The sequence below is a fragment of the Culex quinquefasciatus genome, chromosome 2, assembly GCF_015732765.1.
Source record: "Culex quinquefasciatus strain JHB chromosome 2, VPISU_Cqui_1.0_pri_paternal, whole genome shotgun sequence".
Classification (NCBI taxonomy): domain Eukaryota; kingdom Metazoa; phylum Arthropoda; class Insecta; order Diptera; family Culicidae; genus Culex; species Culex quinquefasciatus.
Window position 1 is genome coordinate 178,721,937 of NC_051862.1, and position 21,331 is coordinate 178,743,267.

General features: G+C 27.6%; 1 protein-coding gene across 1 annotated transcript in view; it reads left to right on the plus strand.

Annotated features, from left to right (window-relative positions):
- The window catches only part of LOC6037031, a 177,331-nt gene that overhangs the window by 135,336 nt on the left and 20,664 nt on the right, over nt 1–21,331 (plus strand). The window contains exon 7 of the mRNA XM_038254937.1: nt 13,399–13,602. Within this exon, the coding sequence (XP_038110865.1) occupies nt 13,399–13,602 (204 nt within the window). The remainder of the gene's footprint in view (nt 1–13,398; nt 13,603–21,331) is intronic.

The window sequence follows — 21,331 nt, forward strand, 5'->3', positions numbered from 1 at the left end:
ACTGGAAAACCGCTCGTAAAACCCACAATTTTTATATTTCAGAACTGTATTTTTGGAGGTATTTGTTGGACTATTTTACAGATAACACGATCAAATTAAATGAATTCAGTTTCAAACAAAAAGCCATTCGAAAACATGCGCCATAAAATGCTTGGGCCCAAAATTTGAAGCTTTTCCAAAATGTATTTCCAGAGATATAGCCATATTAGGAGGCAGTATTTGTAGATTCTGCTCGGTTTGTTCTAGAGGTCGTATCGAGGTGCTCCGATTTGGATGAAACTTTCAGCATTTGTTTGTCTATGCATGAGATGAACTCATGCCAAATATGAGCCCTCTACGACAAAGGGAAGTGGGGTAAAACGGGCATTGAAGTTTGAGGTCCAAAACAAATTAAAAATCTTAAAATTGCTCGCATTTCCGTAAAACTTCATCAATTCCAACTCTCTAAGATGCATTCAAATGGTCTTTTGAAGCCCTTCAAAATGTGCTATAGACATCCAGGATTGGTTTAACTTTTTCTCATAGCTTTTGCAAATTACTGTTAAAAATGGATTTTTTTAAAACCTTAATATCTTTTTGCAACAGCCTCCAACACCCATACTCCCATAGGTCAAAAGATAGGTAATTTCATGGACTATAAGCTTACGGTATTAACTTTTTGGCCAATCGCAGTTTTTCTCATAGTTTTACGATTTTTCTAGAACAAACATTTTACAACGTTAGTTTTGCCCTGTAGGCCAAGAAGACGGCACTTTTGGTCTCAATTTTGTCATATTCGGAATCCTCGGTCAATTTCACGTAAGTTAGAAGTATTGGAGTTGTAATTTTGATTTAAAAAATAATTAAATAAAACATTTTTGAAAAAAGAAAAAGATCTTATTTACCCTGTGATCAATACGTCAAATGCTGTATCAAGTAGGCGAAAACTTGTTTACCCCTAATCCGACAAAATTCTAAATAATATTTTAATTAATTCTAAATGGCATTTTTTTCAATCAAATTCAAAATTCCAACACCTCAATCTAATGTAAAATTTTCTGAGGATTCCGAATATGTCAAAATTGAGACCAAAAAGTGCCGCTATGGAGGCCTACAGAGCAAAAACTAACGTTGTAAAATGTTTGTTCTAGAAAAATCGAAAAACTATGAGAAAAACTGCGATTGGCCAAAAAGTTAATACCGTAGGCTTATAGTCCATAAAATTCCCTAACTTTTGACCTAAGGGAGTATGGGTGTTGGAGGCTGTTGCCAAAAGTTATTAAGGTTTTAAAAAAATCCATTTTTAACAGTAATTTGCAAAAGCTATGAGAAAAAGTCAAACCAATCCTGGATGTCTATAGCACATTTTGAAGGGCTTCAAAAGACCTCTCGAATGCATCTTAGAGAGTTGGAATTGATGAAGTTTTACGGAAATGCGAGCAATTTTAAGATTTTTCATGTGTTTTGGACCTCAAACTTCAATGCCCGTTTTACCCCACTTCCCTTTGTCGTAGAGGGCTCATATTTGGCATGAGTTCATCTCATGCATAGACAAACAAACTCTGAAAGTTTCATCCAAATCGGAGCACCTCGATACGACCTGTTTCACATCGGTGAAAAACTCGCTCTTAGTGTTTTTCGTCTTACTTTTACCCTATTTTTTCCTAATAAATTTTTGGATTTGTACAAATTCATATACTGAACATCAAATTCGAAGTCCCGGCTCGTTCTCGCTCGAAAGTCGTAAAGTCGAAGCTTCAACGCCAGCGCTTTTACACTTGCGCGTGAAAGTGTTCTTTCTGGCTTCTCATAATAGATCTACAAAGTGCAATAGCGATACATATTTTTTTAAGTTAATCATAGACTAACAATAAAGACTGAGTACCCTTTATTTTTTTCTAATAATGTCAATCCAATATGTTTTTTCTTAATTAAATTTAAATATCTTGCGACAAATAATATGCCTCTGAAATAAAAAAATGGCATTCGAGGTTTAGCCTAAAAAGATTCGAAGCTTTAGGTAAAATTCTCACTGGATGGTATCATTATGTTTCTGAAAAATTAATTGCACCAATATCTTTCTCGGAGTTTCATCATTTTGTAAGAAAGACTCTATTTCACCTCTGGTGATACTAAAACGGGTTTTTGTTATAGCTTTCAAAAATGAGCTGCACTTATTTTTTTAAAGAAATTCAAACTAGTAATCAAATCGAAAATGAGCAGTTTTTTATTAATTTATATAATAATAACTTTCTCGAGTTTTGTTATTGTTTTGGTCATGATCTGTTTTTTTTTTTAATTTTAGGTCAGATTTTTTTTTTAGTTTTTGTGAGGTTATGGTAATTTTATTTAAAAAAAATAATCAAATTTTAATTCTTTGAAAATTGGGCAGATTTGAAAAATATGTATTTATAAAGTTTTGCGGTGATTCGCTTTTTTGAGAACATTATTTTCTGAGAGCTTTTGCATATTTTTTTTTCAAAGTTTTATTGCTTCGAAAAATTATCGAGTTGAAAATATAATTTTTTTCTGTAAAAAGTATTTCAAAAGTATTTGACATCTAATTTTCATTGTTTTATTTTCTTCAAAAAAAGATCAGTCTGTAATTAATAAAAAATACAATTGTGAGTGTTCAATGTATCAAACATATGGAACATTTATGAAAAAGATTATGTAACAAAGGTTTTTCGTGAGGTTTTGCATTCTATTTAAATTTAGCAGGTAATGAAAAATAGTTTTCTAAATTATCCGAGTGAAGAAAAAAAAATTGAGAAAAATGTAATCATTCAGCAAAAATTGATGATAAAATGATGACATTTGTGCATTGATTCCAATTACAGTCGACTCTCTGGTTGTCAATATCCAAGGGACCGTCGAGGAAGAGAAGCATCAGTTTACAGAACGATGCAAAATGAAGACTCGATTGAAATTTGTTTTTTCTTGCTGACCAGCTATAGGAGAGAATCATGGCAACGTCCAGCAAACAAAAACAAATAAATGTCAAACACCCTTCAAAGCTTCGTTTCTCAAAGAAAAATGTCTATGCAAGCCATGAGAAAGTAAAATTATTGACAACCGGAATAGATATTTAAAGCAAATAGAATCCAAGGGACCGTCGAGGAAGAGATTCTTCAAGCAAGAGAAAATATCGAGGAATAAAGACAATCGAAGTATGCAGTTTGAAGGGACTGAAGAATTCATCGGTACATGGAGCATTATTGATATCGAGAAGATCGACAGCCAGAGAGTCGACTGTTTTTGAATATTAAATGGGGGGAATAAATCAATAAAGGTATAGAACCACTGATTCAACATTTATAACTGTTGAAGTAATAGCCCACATTTCATGAATATAAAAGTGGGCAAACCCTTTCAATGCATATTTTCGACATTATTAAACACTTTTTAGAAATATAGAACAAAGACAAAACCCGCTCCAGTATTTTTAAAAGTATAAATAAAAAAGTTTTACCGGTTTATTTCAATTTTTAAAATAACACGAAATGTCACTCTGGTTTGATACTCTGCATCAGGGGCGCCGACTCTGGGGGGGCACGGTACTTTTTGCCCCCCCTAAAATTTGGCTGGTGGGGCAGCCCATACATTGTGCCCCCCCAGAAATTTTGGAAGAAAAATATTCTTGTATCAAATATAAAAAAAAATTACAGAAATAATTGAAAATAATATCTAAAACTTAAATGGAACATTGTTTGTACACACGGATAGAATTCTTGTAAGCGAATCCGTAAAATAGTTCAAAAACGTTTGTTGTTTTCGAAATCGCTGAAATTTTTTGAACAAAATCGTGTACAATTTTCTGGATTTAGATGCATTTTTATTCTAAGTCGACAACATTTTATCTATACCACTGTGCTCTCTAGGAGAATCAGTAAGCTTAGTACAAGAGCACAGAGTCATCGGTAAAGGATTTGAGAGATGTCGTCAACATAGATTTAACGGATTTGCTCATAATTCTATCTTTGCATGTTGTTTCAAAAACAAAACCAATGTACTTTTTCCATAGCACTTCATCTACAATCAAACTTACGCAAACTCTTGCGAAAACAATCATCATGTTTTCAAACGCAACATTCTGCGATTTGCCATTGTAGATCAGGATTTAGCGAATATAAACTGAAACACATTTCAAAATGGTCATTTGTTGACTGCTTTACATTTACAAAAATGCTGATAAATTCAATAATTTTTTGGGTAATTTTAGATACGATTTGAAAAGATTTCAAATACATTTGTTAACCGCTAACGGTTCTATACCAATTTCAGCCGAAAATACAATTGTTTCAAAAAAAGTATTTTTTTTGAAAACTAGCGCACCGCTTTACTGAGAAACAGACAAATTAAAACCTAATCTGAGACAATTTCACATTATAATCTTAAAAAACACAAGTGTATCGCATTCTGCCATTTATGTTCGATTTTTTAAAAAATAAAAAGGCTGTAGAAATTTCAACTGCACCTCAAAAAAAATGCCGAAAAAAAAAACAGGAAATCAGCATTATTGAGTATTAGGATTCCATTTTAAAACGTTTCTGGTCAAATTCTTAAATTCTTAAGTTCTTAAATTCTTAAATTCCTATATTCTTAAATTCTTAAATTCTTAAATTCTTAAATTCTTAAATTCTTAAATTCTTAAATTCTTAAATTCTTAAATTCTTAAATTCTTAAATTCTTAAATTCTTAAATTCTTAAATTCTTAAATTCTTAAATTCTTAAATTCTTAAATTCTTAAATTCTTAAATTCTTAAATTCTTAAATTCTTAAATTCTTAATTCTTAAATTCTTAAATTCTTAAATTCTTAAATTCTTAAATTCTTAAATTCTTAAATTCTTAAATTCTTAAATTCTTAAATTCTTAAATTCTTAAATTCTTAAATTCTTAATTCTTAAAATTCTTAAATTCTTAAATTCTTAAATTCTTAAATTCTTAAATTCTTAAATTCTTAAATTCTTAAATTCTTAAATTCTTAAATTCTTAAATTCTTAAATTCTTAAATTCTTAAATTCTTAAATTCTTAAATTCTTAAATTCTTAAATTCTTAAATTCTTAAATTCTTAAATTCTTAAATTCTTAAATTCTTAAATTCTTAAATTCTTAAATTCTTAAATTCTTAAATTCTTAAATTCTTAAATTCTTAAATTCTTAAATTCTTAAATTCTTAAATTCTTAAATTCTTAAATTCTTAAATTCTTAAATTCTTAAATTCTTAAATTCTTAAATTCTTAAATTCTTAAATTCTTAAATTCTTAAATTCTTAAATTCTTAAATTCTTAAATTCTTAAATTCTTAAATTCTTAAATTCTTAAATTCTTAAATTCTTAAATTCTTAAATTCTTAAATTCTTAAATTCTTAAATTCTTAAATTCTTAAATTCTTAAATTCTTAAATTCTTAAATTCTTAAATTCTTAAATTCTTAAATTCTTAAATTCTTAAATTCTTAAATTCTTAAATTCTTAAATTCTTAAATTCTTAAATTCTTAATTCTTAAATTCTTAAATTCTTAAATTCTTAAATTCTTAAATTCTTAAATTCTTAAATTCTTAAATTCTTAAATTCTTAAATTCTTAAATTCTTAATTCTTAAATTCTTAATTCTTAAATTCTTAAATTCTTAAATTCTTAAATTCTTAAATTCTTAAATTCTTAAATTCTTAAATTCTTAAATTCTTAAATTCTTAAATTCTTAAATTCTTAAATTCTTAAATTCTTAAATTCTTAAATTCTTAAATTCTTAAATTCTTAAATTCTTAAATTCTTAATTCTTAAATTCTTAAATTCTTAAATTCTTAAATTCTTAAATTCTTAAATTCTTAAATTCTTAAATTCTTAAATTTAAAATTCTTAAATTCTTAAATTCTTAAATTCTTAAATTCTTAAATTCTTAAATTCTTAAATTCTTAAATTCTTAAATTCTTAAATTCTTAATTCTTAAATTCTTAAATTCTTAAATTCTTAAATTCTTAAATTCTTAAATTCTTAAATTCTTAAATTCTTAAATTCTTAAATTCTTAAATTCTTAAATTCTTAAATTCTTAAATTCTTAAATTCTTAAATTCTTAAATTCTTAAATTCTTAAATTCTTAAATTCTTAAATTCTTAAATTCTTAAATTCTTAAATTCTTAAATTCTTAAATTCTTAAATTCTTAAATTCTTAAATTCTTAAATTCTTAAATTCTTAAATTCTTAAATTCTTAAATTCTTGATTCTTAAATTCTTAAATTCTTCTTTTATTCTTAAATTCTTGGAATTCTTGATTCTTAAATTCTTAAATTCTTAAATTCTTAAATTCTTAATTCTTAAATTCTTAAATTCTTAAATTCTTAAATTCTTAAATTCTTAAATTCTTAAATTCTTGAGTTCTTGGGATTCTTAAATTCTTAAATTCTTAAATTCTTAGATTCTTAATTCTTAAATTCTTAAATTCTTAAATTCTTAAATTCTTAAATTCTTAAATTCTTAAATTCTTAGATTCTTGAATTCTTAAATTCTTAAATTCTTGAGATTCTTAAATTCTTAAATTCTTAAATTCTTAAATTCTTGATTCTTAAATTCTTAAATTCTTAAATTCTTAAATTCTTGATTCTTAAATTCTTAAAGTTCTTAAATTCTTGATTCTTAAATTCTTAAATTCTTAAATTCTTAAATTCTTAGGATTCTTAATTCTTAAATTCTTAAATTCTTAAATTCTTAAATTCTTAAATTCTTAAATTCTTGGATTCTTAAATTCTTAAATTCTTAAATTCTTAAATTCTTAATTCTTAAATTCTTAAATTCTTAAATTCTTAAATTCTTAATTCTTAAATTCTTAAATTCTTGGATTCTTAATTCTTAAGGTTCTTAAGTTCTTAAGGATTCTTAAATTCTTAATTCTTAAGTTCTTAATTCTTAAATTCTTAAATTCTTGGGATTCTTAAATTCTTAAATTCTTGAAATTCTTAAATTTTAATTCTTAAAGTTCTTAAATTCTTAAATTCTTAAATTCTTAAATTCTTAAATTCTTAAATTCTTAAGTTCTTAATTCTTAAATTCTTAAATTCTTAAATTCTTAAATTCTTAAATTCTTAAATTCTTGGATTCTTAAATTCTTAAATTCTTAAATTCTTAAATTCTTAAATTCTTAAATTCTTAAATTCTTAAATTCTTAAATTCTTAAATTCTTAAATTCTTAAATTCTTAAATTCTTAAATTCTTAAATTCTTAAATTCTTAAATTCTTAAATTCTTAAATTCTTAAATTCTTAAATTCTTAAATTCTTAAATTCTTAAATTCTTAAATTCTTAAATTCTTAAATTCTTAAATTCTTAAATTCTTAAATTCTTAAATTCTTAAATTCTTAAATTCTTAAATTCTTAAATTCTTAAATTCTTAAATTCTTAAATTCTTAAATTCTTAAATTCTTAAATTCTTAAATTCTTAAATTCTTAAATTCTTAAATTCTTAAATTCTAAATTCTTAAATTCTTAAATTCTTAAATTCTTAAATTCTTAATTCTTAAATTCTTAAATTCTTAAATTCTTAAATTCTTAAATTCTTAAATTCTTGGGATTCTTGGGATTCTTAAATTCTTAGGTTCTTGATTCTTAAATTCTTAAATTCTTAGGTTCTTAGGTTCTTAAATTCTTAAATTCTTAAATTCTTAAATTCTTGAGTTCTTAAATTCTTAGGTTCTTAAATTCTTAAATTCTTGAGTTCTTAAATTCTTAAATTCTTAGATTCTTAAATTCTTAGGTTCTTAAATTCTTAAATTCTTAATTCTTAAATTCTTAAATTCTTAAATTCTTAAATTCTTAAATTCTTAAATTCTTAAATTCTTAATTCTTAAATTCTTAAATTCTTAAATTCTTAAATTCTTAAGTTCTTAAATTCTTAATTCTTAATTCTTAAATTCTTAAATTTATTGGGATTCTTAAATTCTTGATTCTTGATTCTTAAGGTTTCTTAAATTCTTGAATTCTTAAATTCTTAAATTCTTAGATTCTTAAATTCTTAAATTCTTAAATTCTTAAATTCTTAAATTCTTAAATTCTTAAATTCTTAAATTCTTAAATTCTTAAATTCTTAATTCTTAAATTCTTAAATTCTTAAATTCTTAAGTTCTTAAATTCTTAAATTCTTAAATTCTTAAATTCTTAAATTCTTAAATTCTTAAATTCTTAAATTCTTAAATTCTTAAATTCTTAAATTCTTAAATTCTTAAATTCTTAAATTCTTAAATTCTTAAATTCTTAAATTCTTAAATTCTTAAATTCTTAAATTCTTAAATTCTTAAATTCTTAAATTCTTAAATTCTTAAATTCTTAAATTCTTAAATTCTTAAATTCTTAAATTCTTAAATTCTTAAATTCTTAAATTCTTAAATTCTTAAATTCTTAAATTCTTAAATTCTTAAATTCTTAAATTCTTAAATTCTTAAATTCTTAAATTCTTAAATTCTTAAATTCTTAGATTCTTGATTCAAATTCTTAAATTCTTAAATTCTTAAATTCTTAAATTCTTAAATTCTTAAATTCTTAAATTCTTAAATTCTTAAATTCTTAAATTCTTAAATTCTTAAATTCTTAATTCTTAAATTCTTAAATTCTTAAATTCTTAAATTCTTAAATTCTTAAATTCTTAAATTCTTAAATTCTTAAATTCTTAAATTCTTAAATTCTTAAATTCTTAAATTCTTAAATTCTTAAATTCTTAAATTCTTAAATTCTTAAATTCTTAAATTCTTAAATTCTTAAATTCTTAAATTCTTAAATTCTTAAATTCTTAAATTCTTAAATTCTTAAATTCTTAAATTCTTAAATTCTTAAATTCTTAAATTCTTAAATTCTTGAATTCTTAAATTCTTAGGTTCTTAAATTCTTGATTCTTAAATTCTTAATTCTTAGGTTCTTGGAATTCTTAATTCTTAAATTCTTGGGATTCTTAGGATTCTTGGATTCTTAAGTTCTTAGTTCTTAGGTTCTTGGATTCTTGGGATTCTTAAATTCTTGGGTTCTTAGATTCTTAAATTCTTGGAATTCTTGGATTCTTAAATTCTTAAATTCTTAAATTCTTAATTCTTAAATTCTTAAATTCTTGGAATTCTTAAATTCTTAAATTCTTAAATTCTTAAATTCTTAAATTCTTAAATTCTTAAATTCTTAAATTCTTAAATTCTTAAATTCTTAAATTCTTAAATTCTTGATTCTTAATTCTTAAATTCTTAAATTCTTAGTTCTTAAATTCTTAAATTCTTAAATTCTTAAATTCTTAAATTCTTAAATTCTTAAATTCTTAAATTCTTAAATTCTTAAATTCTTAAATTCTTAAATTCTTAAATTCTTAAATTCTTAAATTCTTAAATTCTTAAATTCTTAAATTCTTAAATTCTTAAATTCTTAAATTCTTAAATTCTTAAATTCTTAAATTCTTAAATTCTTAAATTCTTAAATTCTTAAATTCTTAAATTCTTAAATTCTTAAATTCTTAAATTCTTGAATTCTTAAATTCTTGGGATTCTTAAATTCTTAAATTCTTAAATTCTTAAATTCTTAAATTCTTAAATTCTTAAATTCTTAAATTCTTGGTTCTTATTCTTAAATTCTTAAATTCTTAATTCTTAAATTCTTAAATTCTTAAATTCTTGAGTTCTTAGGTTCTTAGGATTCTTAAATTCTTAAATTCTTAAATTTAACTTGATTCTTAAATTCTTAGGTTTTAGTTCTTAAAGTTCTTAGGTTCTTGAATTCTTAAATTCTTAAATTCTTAAATTCTTAAATTCTTAATTCTTAGAGTTCTTAAATTCTTAAATTCTTAATTCTTAAATTCTTAAGTTCTTGGGATTCTTGGGTTCTTTAGGTTCTAAATTCTTAAATTCTTAAATTCTTGGGTTCTTGTTCTTAAATTCTTGAATTCTTAGAGTTCTTAAATTCTTAGGTTCTTAATTCTTAAATTCTTAAATTCTTAAATTCTTGATTCTTAAATTCTTAAATTCTTAAATTCTTAAATTCTTAAGTTCTTAAATTCTTAAATTCTTAAATTCTTAAATTCTAAATTCTTGGGATTCTTAAATTCTTAAATTCTTAGAGTTCTTGGGATTCTTAGATTCTTGGGATTCTTAAATTCTTAAATTCTTAAATTCTTAAATTCTTAAATTCTTAAATTCTTAAATTCTTAAATTCTAAATTCTTAAATTCTTAAATTCTTAAATTCTTAAATTCTTAAATTCTTAAATTCTTAAATTCTTAAATTAAATTCTTAAATTCTTAAATTCTTAAATTCTTAAATTCTTAAATTCTTAAATTCTTAAATTCTTAAATTCTTAAATTCTTAAATTCTTAAATTCTTAAATTCTTAAATCCCAAATTCTTAAATTCTTAAATTCTTAAATTCTTAAATTCTTAAATTCTTAAATTCTTAAATTCTTAAATTCTTAAATTCTTAAATTCTTAAATTCTTAAATTCTTAAATTCTTAAATTCTTAAATTCTTAAATTCTTAAATTCTTAAATTCTTAAATTCTTAAATTCTTAAATTCTTAAATTCTTAAATTCTTAAATTCTTAAATTCTAAAATTCTTAAATTCTAAAATTCTTAAATTCTTAAATTCTTAAATTCTTAAATTCTTAAATTCTTAAATTCTTAAATTCTTAAATTCTTAAATTCTTAAATTCTTAAATTCTTAACGGTGCACAGCAACCAGAGCTTTTGCACCCAGATTTTTGTTACATATATTTTAGTATCTTCAAAACTACGGGTACTATCGAAATATTTTTTTATTCATCCCCTAAAGTACTGTCCACCATGTAATTTACAACAAAGTTTCACTAATTTTACAATCCCGGAGTTGCAGGATTGGGTCCGAAAGTTTGACAATTTTTGAATAAGAAGACAACAACTTCCTTCGTTGCTGTGCACCCTTAAATTCTTAAATTCTTAAATTCTTAAATTCTTAAATTCTTAAATTCTTAAATTCTTAAATTCTTAAATTCTTAAATTCTTAAATTCTTAAATTCTTAAATTCTTAAATTCTTAAATTCTTAAATTCTTAAATTCTTAAATTCTTAAATTCTTAAATTCTTAAATTCTTAAATTCTTAAATTCTTAAATTCTTAAATTCTTAAATTCTTAAATTCTTAAATTCTTAAATTCTTAAATTCTTAAATTCTTAAATTCTTAAATTCTTAAATTCTTAAATTCTTAAATTCTTAAATTCTTAAATTCTTAAATTCTTAAATTCTTAAATTCTTAAATTCTTAAATTCTTAAATTCTTAAATTCTTAAATTCTTAAATTCTTAAATTCTTAAATTCTTAAATTCTTAAATTCTTAAATTCTTAAATTCTTAAATTCTTAAATTCTTAAATTCTTAAATTCTTAAATTCTTAAATTCTTAAACTCTTAGATTCTCAAATTCTTAAATTCTTAAATTTCTAAATTTTTTAAATTCTTAAAAAATGATTGATGTATCATAATTTTAAAATTTTCGATTTTTTTTAAACATTGAATTTTATTGTTATTTCTTAATTTCTGGTTTTTTGATTATTTTTTTTTATTTTGGAATATTGAATTTTGTTAATTTTTTTTCTAAATTGCAGATTTGAAAAATGGATGTTTTTTTAATTTGTATTTGTATTTTAAAATTTCTGGTGTTCTAAATTTTTGCTTTTTACTTTTGTTTTTTTTTTTATTTTAAGAATATTTGTATTGTTGAATTTCTAAATATCTGATTATTTTTATTATTGACTGTTACTTCTAGAAAATAAGTGAGAATATGCCAATGAGAAGGAATTCGCCTTCCAAACATATAAAAAATTCTCCCCAATTAACATTCTCAATCACGTTTTAATAAATTATCTTTTTCTAAAAAAATGGATTCCGGATGATAAAAAAAATCGTAACAAAATTATTAAAATTCGTGATATACAAGAAACTTTAACATCTAATCGCCACTCTTACCTATCGATTTTGGAAAACGTCCTTGCCCCCCCAACATTTTGGACTAGTCGGCGCCCCTGCTCTGCATCCTGGTTTTGTTTTTCGCAAGGAATTCATAAAAAATGTCATAAAATTAAAATGTTTATATTTAGCATTTCCTTACGAAAACAGCATGATTCGGAAAAAAGATCTCCGATCGGGCTCAAAACTTTTCTGGGGGTTCCTTGGCCGTATTTGTTTTTGTTTGGCCATAAGGGTGACCTATGCCGTGTTAGGGTGGTCCAAAAATGGAAATTTTCGTCGATTTTAGCAAAAACCACATTTTTCAAAAAATCATAACTCCGCACCATTTCAACCAATTTTAGCTGTCTTGAGCGCAAACCTTTAAAGGCTTTTAAGAAAAAATAGAAAAACAGTTAAAAGTTTCAAATATCTATCCTAACATTTTAAAAAAGTCAAATGAAAACTTAAATGCTCTTTTGAAGGTCTCGGGACCACAGAGATAATATTTTTATCAGAGATATTATTTATATCAGATTCCTCGGAAAATTTTAAATACAGTGAACTCTCTCATTGTCGATATTGAAGGGACCGTCGACAGCGGGAGTTATCAAATTATAGAATAGCAAATCAAAGCAATCTATTGGAAGGGACTGAAAAATTTATTGACAGCTGGAGCAATATTGATATCGAGAAGATCGACAGCCAGAGAGTCCACTGTAACTTTTCAAAAAATTGTGAAGTTATGTTTTCAATATATCGAGATACAATTTTTCGAAAACAAAATCTTGGTTTATCGACGCGCCGCGCGCAGAAACGGGAAAATGACGAAATTGGCATAAAAATCTACTTTTTTCACTAAAACTGCGATAACTTTAAAATTTCAGCGATTACTTATACATGTTTGGGTATCAAAAGTTGCGTCTTTCAATTACAAAAAATCGTAACTCGAAATGTTAAAAACATAACTTCATAATTTTTTGATATGTTATGTAAAATTTTACGAGGAATCTGATACAATTATTTTCAGACATAGGCTCTTTGGTCGTGAGATCTTCAAAAGAGAATTTTGAGTTTTCATTTGCCCTTTTCAAATGTTAGGCTAGACATTTGAAACGTTTAACTATTTTTCCTTAAAAGCCTATTAAAGTATACATTTATGGAAAATCTAAACTTTTTTTTAATTATGAAAAGCGAATATTTAACATTTCTAATTATTTTGAACTTTTGTGGTAATCAAACAGGTAACCATAATTACACGGATTAATTCCGTTTCACACCCACCACATTTCAAATGTTGCGGGCCACATTGCGATTCAACGGCTTCGTCGGTTCCGAGGTCATGCCAGTGACAGGAGGCGTGTGGGAAGATTAAACGGAAACCTTTCACCTGTATCGCGCGCCATGTTTGCCACCCACACACCAAGCAGAATGTCTGAATTTCTAACGTTCTCCTTCTCTGCTCTGCTCTTCCTCTCACCTCACCTCCAGGACGACCGCAGCCCGACGTGCTCTGGTTCATCAACGATAATCTGGTGGATAATCAGATCGAGCAAAACACCGGCAACGTCATCGAGAACCGGCTGCTGTGGACGTCGGTCCAGCGGCACCACCTGCACTCGGTGTTCACGTGCCAGGCGGCCAACACCAAGCTGATGCCGCCCCGGACCGCCAAGTTCGTGCTCGACATGTACCGTAAGTATTCGGGGGGCGGGTGCTTTTAATTTTTTTCTGGGAGATATTCGCTCTCTGAGAAATGAGAAAGTTGTACAAATATTGTTTGTATTTTGACTCTGACTCTGACTCTGACTCTGACTCTGACTCTGACTCTGACTCTGACTCTGACTCTGACTCTGACTCTGACTCTGACTCTGACTCTGACTCTGACTCTGACTCTGACTCTGACTCCTGCAATTGTGATTTTATTAGAAAATCTAAAATGAATCGATTTCACTAAGAACTGTCATGCACAAGCATACAAAAAAAAAGCATAGTAGATTCTGGTTTCTGCGGTCAGTAGTAGAGAGAACGTTGGACACAAAAACGACCTAATCGCTGTGTTCTGTCGAAATGCACTTTTTAGAACGTGTCGACATTTTTTAAGGTTGCTGTTTTTTCCTCCTATTTCAATTTAAGAGCGAGTTTTTCACCAATGTGTAACAGGTCGTATCGAGGTGCTCCGATTTGGATGAAACTTTCAGCGTTTGTTTGTCTATACATGAGATAAACTCATGCCAAATATGAGCCCTCTACGACAAAGGGAAGTGGGCTAAAACGGGCTTGGAAGTTTGAGGTCGAAAAAACATAAAAAATCTTAAAATTGCTCGCATTTCCGTAATACTTCATCAATTCCAACTCTCTTAGATGCATTTGAAAGGTCTTTTGAAGCACTTCATAATGTGCCATAGACATCCAGGATTGGTACGACTTTTTCTCTTAGCTTTTGCAAATTACTGTCAAAAATTTATTTTTTTAAAACCTTAGTATCTTTTTGCAACAGCCTCCAACACCCATACTCCTATAGGTCAAAAGATAGGTAATTTCATGCACTACAAGCCTATGGTATTAACTTTTTGGCCAATCGCAGTTTTTCTCATAGTTTTTCGATTTTTCTAGAACAAACATTTTACAACGTTAGTTTTTGCTCTGTAGGCCAAGAAGACGGCACTTTTTGGTCTCAATTTTGTCATATTCGGAATCCTCGGACAATTTTACGTAAGTTAGAGATATTGGAGTTGTAAATTTGATTGAAAAAATTGCCATTTAGAATTAATTAAAATATTTTTTAACAATTTGTTGGATTAGGGGTAAAACAGGTTTTCGCCTACTTGATACAGCATTTGACGTATTGATCACAGGGTAAATAAGATCTATTTCTTTTTTCATAAATGTTTTATTTAATTATTATTTAAATCAAATTTACAACTCCAATACTTCTAACTTACGTGAAATTGTCCGAGGATTCCGAATATGACAAAATTGAGACCAAAAAGTGCCGCTATGGCGGCCTACAGGGCAAAAACTAACGTTGTAAAATGTTTGTTCTAGAAAAATCGAAAAACTATGAGAAAAACTGCGATTGGCCAAAAAGTTAACACCGTAGGTTTATAGTCCATGTAATTACCTATCTTTTGACCTATGAGAGTATGGGTGTTGGAGGCTGTTGGAAAAAGATATTAAGGTTTAAAAAAAAACATTTTTGACAGTAATTTGCAAAAGCTAAGAGAAAAAGTCGAACCAATCCTGGATGTCTATGGCACATTTTGAAGTGCTTCAAAAGACCTTTCGAATGCATCTAAGAAAGTTGGAATTGATGAAGTTTTACGGAAATGCGAGCAATTTTAAGATTTTTTAGGTTTTTTAGACCTCAAATTTCAAAGCCCGTTTTACCCCACTTCCCTTTGTCGTAGAGGGCTCATATTTGGCATGAGTTCATCTTATGTATAGACAAACAAACGCTGCAAGTTTCATCCAAATCGGAGCACCTCGATACGACCTCTAGAACAAACCGAGCAATATTTACAAATACTGCCTCTTAAGGTTAGTTCACCAAAAGTGGCTTAAAAATTGAGAAGAAATGGAACCGAGCTGAGTCAAAAAAGAGACTCTGTTTAAACCAATTTAAAGACAAGACTTCCGATGGAAGTCAATGAAAAAAATTAATAAAATTCTCCGGACCTCCATAAAACCACCGGAATTCTTTATTACAATCCACCCAAAATCCCACCCAATCGTGGAATTTTTCAAGGCATTATCTTCTTTGGCTCAAAAATTGGATCCCAAGCACACCGTTGGGGAGGAAAAACCTCCGCCCCGGCACCGTTTTTCCACCGAAACCGATCCATATTTCTTTCAGTCAAAGCCAGCAGCAGCTGATGGATTTTACTTGTTTTTTGCATCTCTTTTCCCTCCCACCACCATCCCTGGGTGCTGCTTTCCACATCAGCGTGAAAGCTTTCGTCGAGCATTTGCAAAAAAAAGCACTATATTTTCCAGTCGATGGAAAGCAACCTCCCAACCGACCAAAAAAAAGCGCTTCGTTGGAGATTCTGAAAAGGGCAACAGAGCCGTGAGCGAAGATGTGTGTGTGTGTGTGGAAAATTCGGCTCCATTTAAACAGCTGTGACGACGAAGTGGGCTTTTTTGGGTGATGTTGCTGATATTGAAAGAAATCAATATTTTTTTGTTTGCATTATTCGAAATAATATGCAAACCTATTCATTTCACAAGCATTGAGTTCTGAAAACGAAATTGAAAACAATGATAGTGAAGCATCGAAGCATTATTTCGCAAATTTAAAATTCAACCAGACCAAACCGGTCTCAAAAGATAACCCATAAATAAATTAATATCACTTCAAACAACAAAATAACCAAAACTTTTCCAGAAAAGCCAGCCGGCTAACGATCTCCAAAACCAAAAGTTATTGCCCCTGCGGCAACAAACTGGCCATCTGTTACCCCTTTTCTAGCTCCAAAGCAAGCCACAGTGACCTAGCTTATCCTTGATCTCACTGACCTCAGTCTGCCATAAACCACAATCGATATCTTGCCTTGGCCCGGCTATCGAATCAGATTTGTGTGAGCTGTGAGCCTCAAAGTTTCCCCTATATTCCGGACGACACAAAACATCGGCCCGTTCCTCGAACACAGCTGGCAGGCATAATTAAAAGCGCTTCATCCGGCGGATTTCCCGGGCCCGGGCCGCTCCGTCAGTTGTGTGCCTTTTTCATCGGATAAACACCCGCAATCTGCAAAAGACCCGGCACAACTGAACCGCCGTGACAAAGCTACGGTCCAAATCGCCCCCGAGGATCATGTTTTCAGTTGACTACGAAAAACCGGAAGCACGGATCTAACTGGGGATCCAGAGCAGATGGCAAACTTTTTTTTAGAATTTTAAATAATTGGATGCTTGAAAAATTAAATTCGTAAATTTGCAGGAATATTTTGGAATTAAACAAACGTAACATTTCGTTTTAAACTCTAAGAACAAATGGATCCGAACAGGGTTACAAAAATCACATCAAATTTGTAAAATATTTTCCGAAAAAAAAGAAGGATCAAGATAATTTCTAAACTTGGACGAACAATTTTAACACATATTCTAAATGAAATTTAGCGTTAAATTTTATTTCAACTACACTATTTTACAAATTCCTAATGAATAATTGCACCCTTTTTTTGACACAAAATCTGTCACTTTTCTCAAGTGTTACAATACAAACATTTTTTGCTATGTATGTGTTTCTATTAGCTTTTCGTTGAATTGCGCTTTTGCAATATGATAAGGCGATATAAAGTTTAAAAAATATTTGAAATGGCCCAAAAATTTAAGCAATTTTAAAGAATTGGATTTACTGCTTATAATTTCAAATGATAACAAAAAAATATTTGTTAAACCAAATTTTAGCAAACAATAAATTTAGTAACAATACTGCCCATGTTCGTATAGTTTCAAAAAAGCAATATACACTTCAACCAAAGCTTGACAAAGTTATTTCATCATAATATATAAAATACAACCAAAATTTGTCAAAAAGAAAAATTCTCTAAACATGGATGAAGTCTAAAACCCAACCTGATCTAAATACTCGCCAAAACAATCAAACCAGTTTTGAATCTTAAAAATTATTGAGAAGAAAAACTCCGCAATTTAAGAAAATACAGAGTTTGTGATTTTACTAGTTTTACTAAAAAAATCTTTTGTTTTGAAAATTTATCCATTCGTTCCTAATGTAAAAAAAACTGTTTTGCATCATTAGATCTTTTGATACAAGTTTTATATTTTTAGATTTTTGCCTTTCTCACCTTACTGAGGAAAGGCTATAAAATCACTCGAAAAATGAACTTATTAATGTGACTTCGTAGACCCACCTTCACGTATACATATAGACTCAGAATCACGTTCTGAGCAAATGTCTGTGTGGATGTGTGTAGGTGGGTGGACAAAAAAATTGTCACTCGATTATCTCCGGACTGGATGAACGGATTTTGACCGTATTAGTCTCATTCGATCCGTCTTGGGGTCCCATAGGCCTCTATTTAAAATCAGCAAGTTTAGTTAAGTACTTCAAAAGTAATGCTAAAAAAACGATTTGGGCGTATGTCCGGAAGATTGTAAAAAGGGTGGTTTTTGCAAGAAACCCTATCATGTTATACATTTTCAAAAAAGGTATTAAAAAGACCTTTCCAATGAGCCTAAAACATCGAGGATCTGACAACCCTATCAAAAGTTATTAGCACTTAAGTGTTATTTATACACTTTTTTGAGGCCGGATCTCAGATATTTCAATAAAAATTATGTCAGATTTCTGATATTGTGATAGAAATATTGTCTGAATCTTCCATGCGAACTATCGTTAGATAGGTTTTTTATCAGTCCTTGCCGATTAGCCAGAAATAATGAAAGTCTGCGAACCATATTAAAAGAAATGAGTGATAAAGTTGATTTGTAGAACATGTTAAGGGGGAATGTTGTTCTTTTTACTGAATGTATTGACTTTATGATTGTGAGGAAGGCACCAACCAAGGGTTTCCAGAAGCGTTTATTACTTGCCAGTCTGCCAATTAATTACTCAAATTACTGGTCCAAAATGATTAATTACATAAATTACTTAATTACTTTTCACTACAATAAAAAACATTTAATTTAAATTTAAGTATTTATTTCTACGGTTCTAAACTAAATTATTTATAAAAAGCTCATTCGATAGCTCATTCAAAAATTATGCTGTTTTTTTTTTTTTTGTACCAATCTGGATATTGTGAATTTCGCGTATATTTTTTATTGAAAATAGCTATAAGCGATCAAACGTCAAAAATGCCCCGCACTAGAGGGCGCTGGAACTTTGGGTGATGTCTTACGGCGAGTTAATTGGCTTGAAATTTGGAATTGTTTTATTTTATTATAAAATTGACATTAGTATTCAATTATACCATTTTCAGGTAAAAAATAAGTTGCTCAATTGATATGAACAATAATATTTGCTTTATGGCCTATTTAACCTGGTCATAATCTGATTCAAAATTCCATTATGTTTCACGTTTCAATCAACCGTACCCTTATCAATCAATTGCAAAAGACGAAAAAATACTGTTCTGCTTTACTCCAATATATGAATTTAAATAGAATTAATTAATAATTTGAAATTGTTTTCAGTATATTGCAAGCCGAATGCCCTTAAAATATAGAAGTTGTTTGAAAAAGGCCCCCTGATTTTTTGAGCCAAACATAAACTTTGACAAATATTTGCAGCGGCTCTTCATGAAAATTGTGAAATTCAATAAAATAACGTTATGTTTTAAAATGTTTTTCAAACATTGGTTTGACATTACTTTGCATGTTTTTTTCCTCAAGCAAATTAAAAAAAATCCGTTGCTGAAAATAACGGATAATGTGAAATGTGACATTAACATTGGAATTAATTTCTGCATCTGAATATTAGTCAATTTTGATTTCGCTGAGTTTGATTTTTAACATTGAAACATTTGTCTCAGAAATATTTGGAAATTTTTCGGGAAAATAGCTTAGCTCTTAATAGGGAGATATTACAGGACTGTCAATGTCTGCAGATTATGAAAAAATATAAAATACATATTTTTATTTTTATGATTTTTTAATGGCTATCACTTGAAATCTTTGTTTTTATCAATGATAATTAAGAACATTTTGGTTTTAAATATTTGATCCACATAAACTTCAAATAATTTCAACTGCCTATCAGAAAGAAAAGCATAAAAAAATAATCAATTCTAATGTAGCTCTGGCAAAAAAAAAACATATTTTTATAATTACTTAATAAAAATGAATAGATGTCGGATTCACAAAACATTTGTCACTGGGTAATATATCATGGCGTTGCCTTTTGTTGTTGATGATTTGCTCTAATGTCAAATTTTTAACTATTATTAATTTTCTAGCGTCAACATTCAGCTTCGATAAACAACATGATAAAAATAAATTTTAGGAGAGTTTTAGGAGAGAACTATGGCGAATTAGGCCTTCGACATAAAGCCAGTCTTTTTTAATCTTTGTGTTTCACTCTTATTTGAAATTAATAAAATACTGTTATAATAGATGATATATAAAAAGTAAATAGTTTCGTTGAAGGAGTAAAATTAAAAAAAAAATCAATTACTTTAATAACTCAAAAATTACTTTAATTACCAATTTATTACTAAGTAATTAAAGAATTACCTAATTACCAGCTAAAAATCAAAGTAATTATTAATTACTTGCCAGTCTGAGGCTTTCCTGGAAACCCTTGGCGCCAACCACCTAAAGGTGGATTAAGTAACGTTTTGTATGTTACAAGAGGGAAAAGAAAGGCATCTTTTGCTCTAGATTTTTAAATTGTGCAAAGTCTGGACACAAAGATATAATTTTCTGAAAAAAAAGTTTCGAAAAAAGATCTTTAAGAGTGTCAAACAATATATCAAAATTCAGAATTAAATTTGAATCGAAAATATCTTAACAATTATTTAACGTTTATTGTTTTCAAAATTTAGGTATTTTAAAGTTTTTCTTTAAGTTTGTAGCAATTGTAAAATATTGTAGCAATTGTAAAATATTTCATGAAAAAAACTACTGCAAATATTTTTTTTTCTTACTAAGAGTTTGTTTATTGGATTGCTGGTTGGTAAGATAAAGCCTCTTAAAGTTAAAATGTTGTGAAAACTGAGTTTTATATCAGTGTCACCTGATTAGTCCACATTTTTAAAGTTACAATCAGGGATGGAATAATCGCAAAAAAATCAATTTCGCTGGCGAACTTTCTTCATCCGCGAAAGAGAGAGGAGGCAAATCACGCAAAAGAAAATCGCTCCCGAAATTCTCCAAGAAAATCAATCTGCTGATGATTTTTGTGAATTTCCTTGTCAGCACCATTCAAAAATATTTATTTCACTTTGTTTACACACATTGTTCATCTACAAAATGTGACAGGTCATTTTTCGACGTGTGACGTTACACTTGCAAGAGTAGTAGTGAAAAAGATGTTCCACCTAATAATCAAGATGATGATTTTTTTACATTCTTTTTACCGATCTTTCGTGCGCGAGAGAGGAGAACCATGCTCCCTTCGGATTTTTTTCTCTTGATGAACATTCAAAGATTTTGTTTTGATGATGATTATTCCATCGCTGGTTACGACTTTTAATATTTTTCATGAATCCTATTTGATTTATTTATTTTGCTCTTCATTTAAAAGAATATTGAAATTCTTTATATTAAAAATGTGTTTGAAGTTAAAAAATCAAGCACAAAATTTGAAAATGTTCGGAATTAGTATTTCCGACACTATCTGTTAAAAATTAACAGTAAACAGTTAACAGCATTCATATTTTTTAATTCAAACTTAAAAGTTAAAAGTTGAATTGCAGAGGAACAATTCTCGCAAGAGTATTATTTTTTGTGCAACTTT